The sequence below is a fragment of the Elgaria multicarinata genome, chromosome 3, assembly GCF_023053635.1.
Source record: "Elgaria multicarinata webbii isolate HBS135686 ecotype San Diego chromosome 3, rElgMul1.1.pri, whole genome shotgun sequence".
Lineage (NCBI taxonomy): Eukaryota > Metazoa > Chordata > Lepidosauria > Squamata > Anguidae > Elgaria > Elgaria multicarinata.
Genome location: NC_086173.1, coordinates 88,419,512 through 88,437,339, shown reverse-complemented (window position 1 = coordinate 88,437,339; position 17,828 = coordinate 88,419,512). Strand labels below are relative to the sequence as shown.

The window sequence follows — 17,828 nt, the reverse complement described above, 5'->3', positions numbered from 1 at the left end:
GCTTACCTTGAGACAGAGCTCAGACTATATTTTTTAAGACCTTGGCTCAATCCCTTGCAGTGGTGGTGCCGGGGGGTGGGGTGGAGGGGGGCAAGCCCCCCCCCAAACAAGGAGCTTGCCACCCCAATTGCTGGACTCCTGTTATAAGGGCTTGCATTCTGGGACCGCTGAGAAGACAGTGGGGACAAGGGGTTAATTTTTTCCAAGCCAGTTCTCCCCTCCCCCGCCTCATTGTCATGGCGATTAATGTGGCTTGTTTTAGGAAGAAGTGGGGGGCAGGGGGGAAGGTTAGGAAGGAATGAGTGTGCGCGCACACGCACGCGCAAGAGCAGAGAGGAGAGCGAGCATGTGCCGGGCAGGCTAGGCTGAGGCTTCGTAAAGAAAGAGCAGCCTCACTGCCGCTTGCTGATCTCCTTTGTTCATTTCTGGGCGGGTAGGGGATCGTTTCCCTCAAACCCTATTCCCATCAGAGCCCAATAGATTCATGTAAAAATCTTTTCATAGGGTTGTGACTAAATAGGCAATACATTTAAGTCTCTGCTGCTGTGTTGGGCGTGTGTGTGTGTGTGTGTGTGTGTGTGTGTGTGTGTGTGTGTGATTTAAAGATTAAGAAATTCTTGTGTGTGTGTTTGGGCTTAGAATCCATTTTGTTTTGCTGTATAATGCATCTCAATTATATTGTGAACATGTGGTTTTAAAAAATCCTTCCTTTCCTTTTCGTGGCGCAAGTTAACACATATTCATGGCTAAATTCCTCCTGTTTGATGGGCCACTTCTTTTTTTCCTTTAAACATTTGATTACGTAACCCAAACTCTCTCCCTTGCAGTCATTGACTCTTATTTGCCTGCTACCTCACTTTGCCTATGTGTAAAATGGGTTCCCTGGTCTCCCATCTCGCTTTAACTTAAATGTCAGAGAAGTGGTCTTGTCTATAAATGCCTTTCTCATTGTTGTGACACTGCTCTCTATTGGTTCTGGGAAGATGCTATGCTGCAATTACGTAACCCAAACACATTCTCTCTTGCAGTCATTGACTCTTATTTGCCTGCTGCCTGAGTTTGCCTGTTTGTGAAATGGGCTTCTTCCCTTCCCACATCCCTTTGCTTTCACCACTTGCTCTGTTATCCCCACCTGCCTTGGGAAAGAGCTGCTGCTCTGTTTTAATTACGTTTTCCTGTGTATGGTTTTAGGAAAGTTCAGAAATGTCCTGTTCTGTTCTTCTGCCAGTGTTGGATTGGTGCCTGCCAAGCCACAGATCCCTGTGCACAGCAGGAAGCTGCATCCAAACAGCTTTATGCAAGGATCTATGCATACACACACATCAGCGCTAGATCAGGGAGCCCAGAGAGTGAAGTTCAGAAAGATGGGGTCAAGCTCAAGAAGCACGGGAAACACTATTCTAGGCAAAACCAAGTATAAATCAAAGGTGAATACTATTCTGGAACATCATACATAAAACCAATGAATGAAATATAATGCAGTATGCTGTGAAAACACATGTGCAATGAACTTCACATTAAGATGTTATGTATAATAGGTTTGTCTTAATTGTGTGCTGTGAAATTACACATGTGACCAAGGCCATGTTTGGGTGGGCATGCCCCCTTTGGGGGCTGGGCATGTTGGTGGGCACGCCCCTTTGGGGCAGCCATGTTGTCCTCCTTTTTGGTTTCCAAAATATGGTCACCCTACTTTAAGGTAGATTCCTGCATTGAGCGGGGGGTTGGACTCGATGGCCTTATAGGCCCCTTCCAACTCTACTATTCTATGATTCTATTATTCTATGATTAAAAAAGAAGAAGAAGAAGCCAGTAGAGGGATTGTGCTAACTTATCTACAAGATAGGAACAAAGAAAAGTGACATTCTGGTTACGTATAGCTAGGATGAAAGAGGAGAGCCAATATGGTGCCATGGAAGCTGTAGTGAACTGTGGTGTAGTGGCTAAGGTGTTAGTTTTGGCTGTGGGAAACTTAGGCTCAGTTCCCTGCTAACATACGAAGCTAACTTTATTTGCCTTGAATAAAGCCATTAACCTGGTTCACACGTAATGTGTACCTATGGGTTGTTGAAATCATGGGTAGTTGGGACTGCACGGCTTGTTGTTTTCCTTTTGATAAACAACCCAGGTTGTGCTCCATGATGTCTGAACCCGGCACTCTGGGTTAGTGAGTATTTCTCCCTCACAATCCAGCATGCCAGTTGTGGATTCTCAGAGCACAAAGTGAGTGGTCAGGAGGTAGCATGCTCGCTTGCTCTCACAGTTATGAATAACTCCTGAATTAAACAATCCATAGGTAGTCATTATGGACAAACCAGGTCACTGCCGCTCAGCTTAACCTACCACACAAAGTTATTATGAGGCTAAAATGCTGGTTGGAGCTTCTCAAAGGAAAATTAGGATATAAAAATAACGAAAATCAATTTACAGCTAAAACAGGTGAATATTCCCCATTCCTGTGCTAAGTCCTTAATTAAATTAAATAATGGAGGGGTTTTTTTCAAATGCGATGACCTACAGTCTTCCCCCCACCCCCGAGCACACACATACACACACATAGATAGTGTTTCGAAACATATAAGAGGACAGGTCTCGCTTGCCCTGAGGAGCTCAGACCCGAGGGAGGTAGCAGAGGAAGGGGAGGGAATGGCTCAGTTACATATCCATTCATCGCATTGTCGCCATATTTTTGTACATCCAGCTGCTTTGTATATAATGTCAAAGAACAAGGCCTTTGGCTAGCTCATAGGAAACTGGTTTGGTTTCCCATCCGTTACAGCTGAGAGAATGCTCTGATCCATTATAGATGTGGCTGAGTACACTGCTTTATTTTGACAAGCATTAGTGAGTATTAAATTGCTTTGTGAAATGTTTATGCATGAAACAGAATAGTTTCCACTTCTTTAAGCCTCCTTTAAAAGGAAAAAACACACACAATAGTATTCTGTGAGTTTGAGGAAGATGCACAGCCATGTGAATGGAACACGGTGTACAGAGCACTTGTTCCCATTGCTTCTGATCTGAGATTAACCTAATCCAGATCAAAACCAACAGAGCATCCCCCATTCAGTTTGATGCAACCAGAATTTAGCCTGTAGCTAAAAGGAATAGCAATAATTATGTTTTTGGTGTTACTCATTTCTTTTTGTTGCTTTTCCAAAATAAATAAATAGCTATCAATATGCTTATTTCAGTGTAGCCTTACCGCTAATTTAACTTGGATTTGCCTACCTCCATTGTCCCACAAAATATGGGTATTCCAGTAATCAGCAAAATGTCTTGGGTGAAGCATGAGCACCTTGTCATACCAGGGGACTAAATACCCTTAGTTCCTTTGCTTTGATTTCAAAGAAAATGTGGTTGTGCAGGTCCTGATTTGGAACGGGCACCCAATCTAGACCATGGCCCCAGAAGCAGTTTCCTTCTGAAAATGCATCTCTCCCAGGCTGCTCTTTGCAGAAAACAGCATCTTCAGAAGCAATGAGCAGCAGCAGGGAGAGAAATGCTCCACAGGAAACGGGTGTGGGGCCCAATCCGGAACAGGTGCACCTTGCAGAGCAGCGCACCACAGCTGCACTTTCTTCAGAATAGACCTGACCGGCTGGAGTACGCTTTTAAAAAGCATAAATAGCATAACAGGATCATGGCAGCAGGCCCATCTACTAAATATGTGTGTGAACAGGCCCTCTAAGGACTCAACCTTGTCCGCATGATCGGGCACCCTGTTTTTTTAGAGCTCCTGATCATGCCTGGCGCCAACATTATCTTTTCGCCACCAGGTCAAGACTTTTCTCTTCTCCCAAACATTTAACAGTATATGCTGAGTTTGTAACTGACCCCGGTTTTGCTGAGAGTTTATAATTGTTTTAAACGTGTGTGTGTGTGTGTGTGTGTGTGTGTGTGTGTGTGTGTGTGTGTATGTGTATACATGTATATTTAAAATTTAAACTTTTGTGCTTTTGTGGTTTTAAATTTTGTGTATTAATTTTTAATGTTCAATGTTTTTAATCTTTGTAAACCACCCAGAGAGCTTCAGCTATGGGGTGGTATATAAATGTAATTAATAATAATACTTACACAGCCTATGCATACATGAATGGTATACACATAGAGCATGTTTACATAGTCTACTGAACATACATAGGTCAGGAACAGGGCCTGCCATTGTGGTCCTGCTCCCTCCTGCTTCCTTCAATGGGTCACGGGCAGTGCCAGCTCCAGGTTTTGGAAGGTCCATGGGCAAGACACCCTCCATGGGCCTCCTCCCTCAGGGAATCTACCATCTCACTGCCACTGTCACCAGCTGTTCCTGCTCCTCATCCCCAGGGCTGGCACTACCATTAGGCCAACTAGGTAGCCGCCCAGGGCGAAGACCTCAGAGGGGCGCAGTACTGACCTTTAAGGGTCACAGTTTTATACAAAGTAGCTGTTTTAAGAAAAACATTAAAAAAGGAAAATATAATAGTTCAGAAACTCGTCCTGAACAGCTGAATCAAAGTTGGCAATTTCTTGAGAAAGTGTGTCTCATAAGTCCTTGTCTCTTTGAGCACCATCAGACGGGTGTGTCTGGGGGGGAGGGTTGTGTTTCCCTACCATTGCTTTGCCTCCTGCTTCTGTCCCACAATAGGGACGAACAGCTTCCTCTTTCTTCACAAGAGGAAGCAAGGAACGACCACATGGCCCATTCAATAGGTGTTTTTATCATGCCACTTCTCCTGCACACAGCAGGAAATGGCGGCAAGTTTTATTATGGCCCAAAGAATCGGAATTTCCAGGTCTTTTGGGGGGACAGAAAAACAAGCAGATGGTGCGGCAGATGGACAGCAGTATCAAAAGGACTGGCAAACATCAATGATTGGCCAGTAGCGAGCATGCTATAAAATGCTCGTCTGATGACACTCTCAAACTACATATCCTAGTTAAATTGTACAGGCAGGAAACTCTTTCTGCTCTAGAGAATGCCCTGACCAGCAATTCACTGCGCAGAACATTGCTTGCTCTGTTCTAACATTGCTTCCAATTTGCTCCAGAAAATCTCACAACATGTGGATAATAGGTACAAAGACACAAGAAAATAAGTTTCCACAAATGTCTTCAAGCCTGATCTATGATTTATTTAGTCTCGATATTTTATTTATTTAAAAATGCTTCTCATTCTTAATGTCCTTGGGGTTTTATTCTTGTTTTAAAGTTTTATTGTTTTATTTATTTATTTCATTTCTATTTCGCCCAATAGCCGAAGCTATTGTACAACACCTTGGTGGCTAGGTGATATATACATGATAAATAAATAAATAAATAGCAGCATACTTAGTATAGGAGGAGCTGGAGAAATCTGAGATCAGAGCTAAAAAAAATTGAGGCTTTCAGGTGACTTTTTCTCAACATGCTTCCTCCCCATGCTTTCTAAGATTCTAGGTTTGAACGGAACAACAGCCTGACACAATTTGGCAAATTCTATATTCAGCATTTAATTTTTGTGAGAGAGAGGGAGGGAAGGAGAAAGAGAGAGAGAAATGCCAGAGCTTTGGTCCCTTTGATTTTGAAGCCCTTCCTCCAACCACTGATGTATAAGATCTCTCATCACTCTGCACTTACTCTGGGAACTTTCAAATACTCTTGCTTCATATATTCCTAGATTGAGCCCTGGTATTGCAAATAGATTCTAGAGCTGAGTACAAATTAAGCTTTGCCATGTTCCCTCTTGCTGCTTGTTATAGTCAAGACTGGCTAATCTCTCTCTGTCTCCTTTTTTTTAAAAAATGAGAAGGTATGTCAAGTAATTTCTGAATTTGGGAGAAATTCGTTTCCACTTGATTGAGCACAGGCTTCAAATGACACAACTGACAAGCTGTTAAGATTGCTGTGGCAATCAATGTCTTTTGATGGCAAAGTTAAAAATATGCATCTCTGGCTGACAGCGTCATACACAGAGAGAGAGAGAGAGACAGTCAGAGAGAGAGAGAGACTGTTTTTATGCATCTTTTTTATTTTACGAATCCAATGACATTTTTTCGTATGGGATGAGATGGGGCTTATAAGCTATTTTTGCCTCCTGAGAGGTAAAACATTAATATATAATGGAATTTATTTTAAACACGTTACCCTGGTTGAAATAAAAATCAGACACTGGCCAACCATCCTCCAAGACTGTTACTCTAATTTTATCTCCATGCAAACTTAGCCTGAGTCCCAACGTTTCTGGAATTTTCCATAAATATAAATGTCATCAAGAATCCCAAACCAGGTTCTTTCCTATTCCACACATACAAGGGCACCACTTTAGGGTGGATAAAATGTTCCTTCATCCTTCCTCTCTGTGTCCCCACCACAGTTTCCAGGCCTGCCCCATATTTCATATTAATACCACATGTGATTATTCCTCAGGAGAACACACGAATGAACGAACACACACACACACACACGTCTAATTATGGTGAATAAAAATGTAGCCACAACAAATGCTGTTTAAATGCTCTGCATTTTGCCATTACATTTTGAATATATTGGAGATCCAGGCCTTTCAGCAATTGCTTCCCTCTACTGCACCCACTGAATGAGTATACCGCGTTCCCATGCGAAGAGAGTAGGGCAATGAGATGCTCCCTTACCCATTTCCACTGGTTCTGGTACACTGGAAATCTAGCAATTAGAACTAATAGAATTGGTGAATAGAGGAATTTTGCCTTGAGTTCAGAGTTTTTCACACATTTCCAGTGTGCAGAGACTGATCCAGACTGGGATCCTAGTGGGGGGGGGAGGCTTTTGTGTCCACTGCAGTCCTGATCTGGATTAGGACTCCCGGGCCTGCAATTTTCATTAAAAGTCCCACTGAAATGAATGGCAAACTTTTTGGAAAGGCGAATTGCAAGAGGGGTACCACAGTGATATGGAGAGAAGTGAGGCAAGGGATTAACCCCCTCTTCCTTCCTCACACACACAAACTCACAAGAGTCCCAATCCATATCAGGTTCCCCCATGCTATTTGTGAGGAAAAGCCTGCACTCAAGACCAGAACTCCACAGCTAAGGTAACATGGAGTTTGATTCAGAGGTCTAAGAGGTCTCCGAACTTGGTGGTTCTCAGACAGTAGAGCATAGGACTTCCATTGCTACACCAATATATTCAGGAATGTTTGCAAAACTATGGCTAAATAGCATTGGGGTATTATATTGTTCCTTTTCATTAAATTATTTGGCTTACCTTTACAAGTTCCACTGCTCTTTTCATAAAACTAGGGTCAACATTTGTGATGAAGGAAGAAATCCTCAGGAAAAACTCTCTGATGCTTGGTCACACAACCAGTATTCTGTTACTGTCTACTTTGCCAAACAGGTTTTGAGTTTGCCCCACCCACATCATTTTACTTCTGTCTTCCTTGTTGACATGGAAATACGCACACGGAAGGATGACATGGTATAACATAGTGTGTCTGAGTGTGTGTGTGGTGTGTGTGTGATAGTACAACAGAAGTGCAAACCAGACATTCAGTACAGATGGGGCTGTGGAGTATTTGAAGTCTGGATGGGTGGGAGGTGACATCACAACACCTCGCTTTCTTCTTAAGAAGTATAACACTTACTTTTCAATAGCAATTATTGAACTCATTCAATCTATATATATAATCCCCATGCAGAGAGATAGCCGTACTGGGAAACTTTATCTTCCACCTTCTACCATTACTGCTGCTGTGAGGCGAGATTTCCCACCCACCTACCCACCCACACCCTTTTAAAAAGATGACATCTAGCACTGCTACTTGACCTTGTTCTTTTCAAGGGGGCTGCCCTCACAACTACAAAGTGTGATCCCCCCAGATACTTTTGCTAAGGCAATAGACAATTGAAGAAAACACAGGGCTGCAATAGTTTGGGAGAAATGTTGTCTGGTAGGCTTTTTTTACAAATCAAATCTTTGTTCCAGCATCTTGAGCATCCCTTCCATTCATGGATGCTACCAGATGAGGCTTTATCGAACCATTTGTCACATTCATGGATTATTATTTTTTATGGTGGGTTCCAGACATCGTCGTTCTACCACTTATGACCCTCCATTGTTTTCCTATCATTCCATCTGTTCTGTTACTACAGAAATTCCATTAGGGAGAAAAAGACAGAATAGCTGCAGCTGCACAATGCCTTCTAATTGGTAGGAGGAGGATATCAATGTCTGCCAGTCCTGATGGCTATGTGCTATCTCCAGTATCAGAGTCAGTATGCCTATGTACACCAGCTGCTGTGGGACGTGGGTAGGAGGGTGCTGTTGCACTCGTGTCCTGCCTGTGGGTTTCCTATGGGCAGCTGGTCGGCCCCTGTGTGAACAGAATGCTGGACATGATGGATCCATGATCTGATCCAGCAGATCAGATCATGGATTTCTTTTCTTATGTTCTTATAGCACTAGGAGCTCTCCATTTAGAAGCACCCTAGATTCTTAGGGAACCAACGAGTTAGCAAAAAAAGTATAAAAATAGGGAGTGGGTACGGGAGACCTGTGTAGAAGCAACTCAATGGCCCCATTCAGAAGACATCTTAAACCACAAAACCACAGCTTTAACCATGGTGGTTAAGTGAGAAAGCCTTATTCACTGTAGTTAAAGCTATGGTTTAAGGTGTCTTCTGAACACAGCCTGGCTTTCTGGCTTAACCACCATGGTTAAAACTGTGGTTTAAAGTGTCTTCTGAATGGGGCCATTGTATATCCTGATTTTGGACTATGAATCATGCAATATCTTTATGTTATAATGTGTAGCTTGGAAATGTGTATTTGTTTGAAGTGCTGATACCAATCGCTGCCTCCCTGGTGACTGCTATTTAAAGTTTGAAAACAGCAACCATGCATGGCCAAACTAATACAAAGTAATGTTTGCCCCAATAAGCAGCCTTCTGAAAACAGGAATTTTGCATTCATTTGAAAGCAAAATTTCCCACTAGACAGTGTCCCATGTTTCAAAGGGTGTATCCAAACTAGCATACATGGCATGTTTCATTTCAGGTTTGACCTTCACTGAATCTGGAACAGTGTTTCAAATGTTTCCTGTGCATACATTCTCCATCTAGAACACACGTTTTTAAAATGCTATTTCATTTTATGTTTTTGAGCATTTGCACCTCATAATACATTTTCATAAAAAAGGGGGGGTGGCTTTCAGAAGGAATGATGTAGTAATAAAAGTTAGCTAAAATTAATATTTTATCTGTTAAAAGACAAAATTATTGATGTATCTGGGTGATTGCAGATACAGAGCTTCATCCTATGTACCTGTTTCCTTCTAATGATCCCCTACAGTGCTAAGCTGTCATTGTTGTTGCTGCTGCTGCTGCTGCTACCAGGCAACTAGATCCTTTGCATACCAGGAAGTGGGTTTAAGGGGAGAAATGTAAAAAAAAAACATAAAAAACCAACGGATGACCCAATCCAATTCAAATTTGGTATGCTTAAAACTCTCCTTAATATCTATTACTCTGCCAATTTTGATGTCTTTATCTTTAAAGCTTACACAGATGTAAGCATTTGTTTAATTTTTCTTCAAATCCTGCTCCTGCGCCCCAGTGGCCGCTCGGAAAACAACAAATGATACGCTCAAAAACTAGTAGCAAAATATGGCGAGGCTTTTGCCTTTGAAGCACAATTAAAGCAGGATGCATGGGAGTACTTCAAAATAAAAGCAGATTATAAACTGGAAAACTTTTGAGTCCTTTGCACGCAATTCACAGTGATTGCACAGTATAACGCTGGTGTGATAAAGCTCATTGTGTCACACATTCACCATAAAGAAAAGAAGCCTCCAAAAATAAAGGAGGAACAAGGATTTCTGCCTCATAAAACTAAGTATATACTTTGTTAAAGTGGAACAAGATTGTAACATTGCTCTTGACCTGGAGTGCAGAGAGTGACCCTGTTCAGACGACATGCTAAACCATGGTGGTTTAGCATTTTGAGCTAAGCATGTCGTGTGATCCATGACTTAGCATGTCGTGTGAACCATTCCTGCTGGATACACAAATGCAAAATTAACAGTGGCCATTTGCAATAATTTGGAAACCTAGAATTCAGTATTTTAAACAAGAAGGTCTGTAGAATCCATGTGCTAAGCACACTTTGTTTCCCAATTGTGTTGCATACCTATTAAAAAAAAACCCAAGATATAATAGGAATCATTTCATTGCAAGGTGCTTCCAGACAAAACTTTTACCGTCCAATCACACTGCCTCATTCATGGAATTTTAGGGGTGGGTGGGTTTCCAAGTGACTTCGGGGGAATCCGCACGTCGTTCTCAGGGCGCTTCCATTCGCCCCCAGTGCACCCCGAAAACGATCGTGTAACTTGCCTGTAAAAGAGACGAGGAAGAAGCGTCCTTGCCGGCGCCGCCGGCGCCACCGCCACCCAACTCCCTCCTCACCGGCTGGCTCGGAGAGCTCGGGGGAAGAAGGCGGGGTGGAGAGCTTCTTCCGCTCTCCATTCCGCCTTCTTCAGCCGAGCTCTCTTCGCCGGCCGGCGAGGAGGGAGTTGGGTGGCGGCAGCAGCGCCGGCAAGGATGCTTCTTCCTCGTCTCTTCTCCAGGCAAGTTACACGATTGCTTTGGGGCCGCACTGGGGTCGCTTAGAAGCAGTCTCGGTATGACGTGCGGATTCCCCCTTCATCTTCAGTTTAGAGTTCTTAAATGTTTTCCTACTGCTCCTTCCATCTTTTTCCTTACCAGGGGAAAAAAGAACAGTAAGGAAGAAAAGACAGAATAGCTGCACAATGTCTTTAAACATTAGTGCTAATTATGGTCTAGGGATGAAGGAATATGACTTTGGCATGAGAAATTCAAAAGAACAAAAGGACATGTCAGTTAAAAGAATATACAATGTATTTAATGTGTACCATACAATCTTGTAGTTTGTCAATATTGGCACAGATATTTTCTGCCTAAAACAGTTAAATAATCCTGTCCCCTCCTTCAGATAACAGTGGAACTACATTGTTCCATAAATTAACGCATCCTGTGTACAACATGTTTTCCACTCCTTATGTAACAAGCAACACAGAATTTGAGGCAAGGATGAATTAACTTGCTTCATGAAACAGCATGGACAGGACATGAGGTTCTTCGTTTAGATAGATAGACAAGGTGCTCTCATTTGGCTTTGACAGTGATAGCATTTTGGCAATACAGCAGACCTTTTATTTTTAGAAAAGACTTCAGTTCTAGATGGACACCGCTGAGGTTCCAGCCCCTTGGCGGAGATGAAGGCGCTTGTGTACTAAACCTGTGTTGGCAGCTGCCCATTGCCTGTTGAGTGCTTGATGCTCCCATTCATGGTGGTGACTCTGAAAGTGTAGGACCGCCCTCTCATTGATCCCTCTGTATAGAGTCTCTCCGGCTTGTCCTGGCAGCGAAAGAACATGAGGAACCCATTGCGGTAGTTCTTATTCATCCAGCCGTAGAGCAAAGGGTTAGCAAAAGTGGAACACATGGCCACCACATGGAACACAGTGTAAATGAGTTTGTAGTCATGGAGTATGAGTACCAGATCTAGGTCAACGGCAAGTTGGAAAACATGGAAAGGGAGCCAAGAGACTGCAAACACCAACACCACCATTACCAGCATCTTTGTGGTCTTTCTCCTGCGGCAATGACTTTCATTTCGAGAAGTGGGACTGATATGGCTCTTCAGCTTGAACCATATCCTGATGTAGGCATAGCAGATAATGGAAAGAGGGAGAACATACTGCAAGAGGAGCATGGATAAGCTGTATATGGCAGCGTCCCTGTTTTCAGAAGGCCATTTCTCAGTGCAGACAGCTATTCTGAGATTGATGGATGGGATTTCTTCATATCTGTACTCTCGGAAGATGGCCAATGGGCTGGCTAGGACAGCAGCAACCAACCACGTAGTGGCTATGATGATGAAGCTGATCTTCCTGGATATCCTGCTATCTAAGTGAAAAACGATGCACCTGTACCTGTCCAGAGCAATCACGGTTAAGGTGAGGGTGGACACATGAACACTTAAAGCTTGAGCGTAGGTGACCAGGTGACAAAGCACAGCTCCAAACTTCCACTCATCCAACAAAGTGTAGGTCAAGGTAAAGGGCAAGCAGAGTGTGTCTACCATTAAGTCTGCAAGAGCCAAGTTAGCTATGAAAAAGTTAGTTACAGTCCTCATGGTTTTATATCTCACAATCATGTAGATGACTAAGGAGTTGCCAATGAATCCCAGCAGAATGATTAGGGAGTAGGCAGCTATCAGTATGATCTGGACCCCCAAGATCTTTGTGCTGTCCATCATCATATCATGGGTTTCATGGAGTCCATCAGGAGGGGTGGCAAGGATCTTTGTGTGCCAGCCAAATGGCAGCTTTTTATCCAAGATCTGCTCTTCCAGGATGACGGTGCTGTTGGCTTCATCAAGCAGCCCCATGCCTAGTTATTGATATATTGTATTTGCCTTTGGGCTGGTGGTTTCTATAAAAGTTTGCAAGTTTATCTGTAAACAGGGAAACAAGCACAATTTTATTTTATTTTATTTTATTTTAAAAGGATGACATTTCAAGCAAGAGAAAAGCCTCAAATATTTCAGGTTACATTGACATATCCAAGACAGCATCTCAAGCTATGCCTCATCCCTAAGTTTCTACCAGCCCTCTTTCACATTAAAATGGCACATTTGTGTGGGTGGGTATGGGTGTCCCATACACAGTTATCATGGCCATTCCAAAAGAAAAGGATGACCTGGCTAGAGACCCTCCATTTTATCTGCATTATAAAATTAATTAAAATTAAAGGGATAAAAGGTTGATTCCCCCCCCCGAATTCTTTTCAAACAATAATTTATCTATTTTGCAGATTTCATTTATTTAAATTGATTGGATTAGAAGGACCCCTCCAAATGCCAAGCTGATATAATCATATAAACCAGATCTTCCATTTAGCTATTAAACACAGCCAGCCATTGGTCTACAGCCTACTTCTTCTTATGGTCTCTAGTGACCTTGGCTCTGCTTTTCAAAATAATTATATTTGAATGAAGGATGGGGAGGAATACAGATAAATATATAAATCAATGAAGGCCTAGGAAGAAAACAGAATCTGTGATTGTTTAGCCTCTGTGCACGACTCAGGCTGCACTTCCATTCACACATAGCTGACTGGGAGTTACTTCTGACTCAGGCCTGTATGCTATCCTTGGGCCGCTTCCTGAGCCCCAGCACCCTAGCAGGGCTGACCTCTGAAGTCTCCCTGCCCCCACCCCACCCCACCCCACCCCACCCCCAACGTTCTGATTCAATGGGTGCTGAGCAGCTGAGTCCAGAAGCCACCATTTAAATTTTTCACAGTACCGGAATATAGTGTTAATCTGGGACATTGTGGGAAATTTAAATGGTGGCCCCCAGAAAGCTTCTGGGAGCTGCCATTTTAATTTACCACAACACCCTGGAGAGACACTCCTTTCGTCGCCAGCTGAAGATCTTTTTATTCACTCAGTATTTTAACACTTAATTTTTAACTTAAATTATACTGTTTTAACTCTGTATTTTAACCTTATATCAGTTTTGGTAAACCAGGTTTTATCCTGGTTGTGCTTTTTATATTGTATTTTGTATTTGTGTTTTTTAACTTGTTGGTTGTTTTATGATGGTTTTAATTTTTGTGAACGGCCCAGAGAGCTTCGGCTATTGGGCGGTATAAAAATGTAATAAATAAATAAATAAATAAATAAATATGGTAAATGTAAATAGCGATTCCATCCAAATGCTACGGCTGCCTGACTCTGCTGGCATCAGGTAAGCCCATGACATAGGATGGGTCTGGCCACTGGGCTGAAGGCCCCCTCAATCCTGAAAAAAACATACATAGGGCTGAGCAGCATAAAATATCCATGAGAACAGAGGTGCCAAACATAAGGCCCTGGAGGCACTTAAGGCCTGCCATTGTGACTTACAGAACCCCTGCTACGTGCCACACAACTTACTGAAATCTCCTCAGGACTAGGAAAGTGGCACCCTTAATAGAGCAAAGGGGATCGCCCACTCCTGCTGTTCTCGCAGGCCACAGCAAGGCATTACCTAGCTATACATCAGAACTTTTGGTCTTCACATTCCTGCTTGAAATATTTAAAAATGGGTGAGCTGCAAGAAACTCTCCTGCCGTTTTTTTTATAATTTCTAATGTTACTACCTCTTTTAGTTATTATTTAAAACCTTTTATGCCTCCCTTCAGTTTAATAAAACTCCCCCCATAACCTATTCTCTGTATTACTAGTACTGCTCTGTGCGTGTATTTTAATCACTTACGGCGAAATTAGATCTGAATGGATGCCCCAGTGTTTCTTCCTGCCCCTCTCTGTTGTTTAAAAGCAGTCACAGCGGCAGGCATGATTTGGATCAGGGCTGCAATGCAGGGAGGACTGATTACCCTTTCCACCTTTACCATTTCTCTGATTTTAAATCAGCCCATGTTGCTGTGATTCACCGTAGTTGGGAAGAAATACTGGTAAAATATCGGTTAGAAAGGCCCGGCTCTATCATTAGAGTTAACAATAGTCTCAGACAGCAGATACTGGGAGGTGGCAGCAAATGCTGGAGGAGAGAGCTGTTGACAACAGAGCCTGCCCCGTTCCTCCTAAGCTGCCTGCCGCTTTCAGCTGTGGTGGAGGATGCTGTCCCATTGTCCATGTCAAAGAAAGATTAAACTGCCAATCCAGTTGGCTTTTATACATGCAGTGGGAGAGGATGCCATCTTGTCCACCTTAGGCAGCAAAATGTCTTGAGCCAGCCCTGGTTACATGCATGAGTGATCTACTCCAAAGATGCAGATTGAACATTAGGTTTCCTTGCTAGTGCTAGAGACAGCTTCTCATTTACAGCTTCCATTAAACTTCATCTGAAATGAATATCACTGATGTGTCTTTCCAAATTATAATTATCTCATCATAAAGCGCATGCGGCCTCTTATCACTCCCTTTTGGAACATTCCAAACATTAGCTCTGACCAAACCATCCTAGCTTGAAGAAACATTATGTGAACCTGAAAATGTAATGGTTGTGTTTTCGCATTTGTTCCCAGGCAACTCTTATATTTCTCTTCATAAAAAATAATTTTTAAAAAAAGTTACAAATTTGACATGCTACACAGGCTCCAAAATTGATCATGAACAGCCTCAGTGAAATCGGTGGGGCAATGTGGAAATAACTGCTTTAAAGTTAGCGGTGTACAATTATCGTTGACCTGATTGCTTTTGGAGCATGAGGCAGCTGTCTCAGTTATTTTGTGGAAAGCACACAGCGGTTCCTTCAACAAATGGCGGGGGGAGGAGTAATGGCAGGCCAGACAGTGACAGAGGCAAGGGTTATGTTGTAATTCATAATAAATGGCCCTGTGTACATTTATTACTTGGAAGAACAAAGTTCTTAATACCTCTTGGGAACTATTGCAGGAATTCAGAGTGTTTGGCTGCTAAACTCTACTGCTTCGAGTACCGAACGACGAGAGAAAATGCCTGGTTTAGATTGGTCCTAGTTGCTTCCTCCCTACCCACCCTCTCTCTCTCTGTGTGTGTGTGTGTGTGTGTGGCCGGCCTCAGAGAGACCGACACCAACAGTCAGAGAGGATGACCTTCACTGCAGTTACTCTGATGGCCACAGACACACAGATTAATTTCCTTGTGTGAAGATCTGGGGATAAGACTTTCTTTTCAACTTCTTTACTGTTTCTCAGAAAACTTCTTCTGGCTCCTGTGTTCCTTGGTCAGTAGCTAGCACCTTGTCCAAAATTTTCAGTAGAAAATGGTGATGGGATATGGGATAAAAGATGGGCGCAGTCTAGTTGACTCCTTCAGATGCTCCCCCATTGTTCTGTGTATTTAAACCTCAGGTTCAGCACTCTGTGGGACATCATGAGCCATATTTGGTCCTTGCTATGACTTGCTTTTCATCCTCTCCCCACACCATCACACACACCAGCCATGCAGAACATCTGCAAGAGTGGGAGAAAGGGGCTTGAATTGCATGATGAGGTATAAGGAAATACTTGAGTTCATGGCTGATTTTTCCACTCATGAAGCAACTGCATATAAGCAATGCAAACTAGGGTGGTGGAGTGGTTTTTTTTTTATCTTCAAAAGGTTAAAAGTACTCGCAGCCAAGTACTTAAGCCATGTTCAGTTCTGTGGGTGCAGTTTTTTTGAAATGAGTTAATCAATTTTATTGATAAAGTTTTCACCTTTAGCTGAAATAGATGTGAGAGAACCCCAATTCAGCTCTAGTTGTGCTGAGCTATTTATTTATTTATTTGTTACATTTCTATACTGCCCAATAGCCGGAGCTCTCTGGGCGGTTCACAAAGCTCTCTGGGTGGTTTCTGGCTAGTCACCTGCATTTATTACTTCCCCTGGCTGGGAAAGCACATCGCTATTCCACATCAATAGGAAAATCCAGCTAGCTCAGTTCGGCTCAGATGAGCATTGCAGTTAGGTGCAGATGTTCCGCATCATCTACATCAGCTGCACATGCAGACGACTCATTCCACCAACTAATTTCTCTTGCAGGACCAAAGCGTTTCTGTTGAAATATGAATTCAAGCTGACATAACACAGGAAGGCTGCTCTTATGTTTGACCATTTGCTACTTTGTCGACACTGTCATTTTATCCAGTTGTTGCATGCATATTTATATCATGCCAAAGGGTAAACACATTAAGGCACTCTCTCAAGTATCTTGAAACCAAGTTGTTTAGGGCTTTATATGCTCCCATTATAGCACTCCCTTTGTCACTGTATTTGGCTATATGCTACCTCCGGCATCAGAGGAAGAATGCCTTTGTACACCAGTTGCCGGGGAACATGGGCAGGAGGGTCCTGTTGTACTCGTGTCCTGTTTGTGGATTTTCCATGGGCAGTTTGTTGGCCACTGAGTGAACAGAATGCTAGACTAGATGCACCTTTGATCTGGTCCAGCATGGCTCTTCTTATGTACAGTTCAATAAACTGAAGCTGAAACCTGCCAACATGGAAGCCCTCTAGGTGAGTGGTTCTCTAGTCTGGAAGGTAGGCTCATTGCCTGTCCTGGATGGATTTGCACTCCTTTTGAAACATCAGGATACATCAGTGTCACTGGAGGCCCACCTGGACATGGCAGCTCAGAGTTCCTTTCACAGCTGACAGGTCCGCCAGCTATGACTTTTCCTGGACAGGGTTATTTGCCACAGTGGTACAGGCGCTAGTAACCTCAAGACTGGATTACTTCAATGGGCTGTATGGAAGGCTGGCCTTAAGGCAGGTCAGGAAGGTGGCTAGGGCAGAACGCAGCAGCTCAGCTGTTGTCAGGAGCTGCCCCTTTTCAGCATGCAACTCCTTTGTTGAGGGAACTGTCCAAACTGGGCAGGTTTAAGGGTTTGCTACTAGTGTGTAAAGCCCTTAACAACTTGGGATCCAGATACCTGAGAGAGTGCAGTCCCCCTTATCAACCTGCCTAGACACTGGGGTCATCAGATGGGATGGTCCTGGTGGTTCTCCTCATGGACCTATGGCCCAACTGGACTCTACTCAGAGCATGGTGGCTCCCTTTCTGTGGAACTCCCTGCCTTTGGAGGCCAGGCAGGCACCAACAAAACGTTGTTTTTCAGCACCTGCTGAAGACATCTTTATTTCAAGAAGCCTTCCTCAGTTGACCAGCCACAGTGTTTACTAGTATTCTGTTTTTAAAAACTTGTAATATGATATTTAATCCTTTTATATTTTATTGTTCACAGCTCAGGAAACTGTTTCGATGTAGAGCAGTATGTAATAGTTGTTTCCTCCCCTCCATTGTAAGTAAACCAAAATGGATAGAGGCTATATAG

General features: G+C 43.1%; 1 protein-coding gene across 1 annotated transcript; it reads right to left on the bottom strand.

Moving 5' to 3' along the window:
* Window positions 1-11,050: 11,050 nt before the first annotated feature.
* On the bottom strand, window positions 11,051-12,472 carry LOC134396755 (neuropeptide Y receptor type 2-like). The gene has a single exon (XM_063123316.1). The coding sequence runs from the start codon at window positions 12,409-12,411 to the stop codon at window positions 11,251-11,253; it is 1,161 nt and encodes a 386-aa protein (XP_062979386.1). The 5' UTR covers window positions 12,412-12,472; the 3' UTR covers window positions 11,051-11,250.
* Window positions 12,473-17,828: the final 5,356 nt, after the last annotated feature.